Source organism: Pyxicephalus adspersus, chromosome 1 (genome assembly GCF_032062135.1).
Source record: "Pyxicephalus adspersus chromosome 1, UCB_Pads_2.0, whole genome shotgun sequence".
Lineage (NCBI taxonomy): Eukaryota > Metazoa > Chordata > Amphibia > Anura > Pyxicephalidae > Pyxicephalus > Pyxicephalus adspersus.
Window position 1 is genome coordinate 79,232,610 of NC_092858.1, and position 616 is coordinate 79,233,225.

The window sequence follows — 616 nt, forward strand, 5'->3', positions numbered from 1 at the left end:
CTAGGGGGGTTAAACCTCTCTGTAAGGCAACAGAATCTAAGGTTACAATGTCCTCCATTTGTATTTGGTCTATAAATGAATAAGTGGGCATGCAAATTGAGGCCTCAGTAAGATAGTTGAAAATAGCTTGAAAAAGAGAAAAATGTAAGTTAATCTTTAAAATAAATATTATTTAAAACTTTATATGTACAGCAGTCAGATGATAAATAAATGAGAGCTAAAGGAGGATAAGAATACAGAGCAACATGGCCAAACTGTCTGTCACTAACATTGGCAGATTACATAGCACTTAATATTGAGGTCAAGACAAACCTGTCATTAAGGCTGCTGAAACCCTTCACAGCGTTAACCAGGAGCACCACAAGCCTGTAATAGGTTTCCCGCACCTCTTGATGTAGTTCAGCACCACAGCCTTCTAGGTGACCAAAGTAACTACAGCATAAAGAAAGAAAGGAAGAAAAGAAGTTACGGTAAAAGTCTTTGCTGTTTATTATATATGTTACAAAAATGCTAAGCTGAAACTTGACACTTTGCATTACCTAGAATTCTAGCATCCTAGTGATAACAAAATTAGAAAACTTGACATTGCTGATAAATTTAGGAAAGAAATAATGAT

At 35.4% G+C, this 616-nt stretch overlaps 1 protein-coding gene across 1 annotated transcript in view; it reads right to left on the minus strand.

Moving 5' to 3' along the window:
• The window catches only part of ZZEF1 (zinc finger ZZ-type and EF-hand domain containing 1), a 77,324-nt gene that overhangs the window by 35,661 nt on the left and 41,047 nt on the right, over positions 1–616 (minus strand). The window contains exon 31 of the mRNA XM_072415636.1: positions 313–432. Within this exon, the coding sequence (XP_072271737.1) occupies positions 313–432 (120 nt within the window). The remainder of the gene's footprint in view (positions 1–312; positions 433–616) is intronic.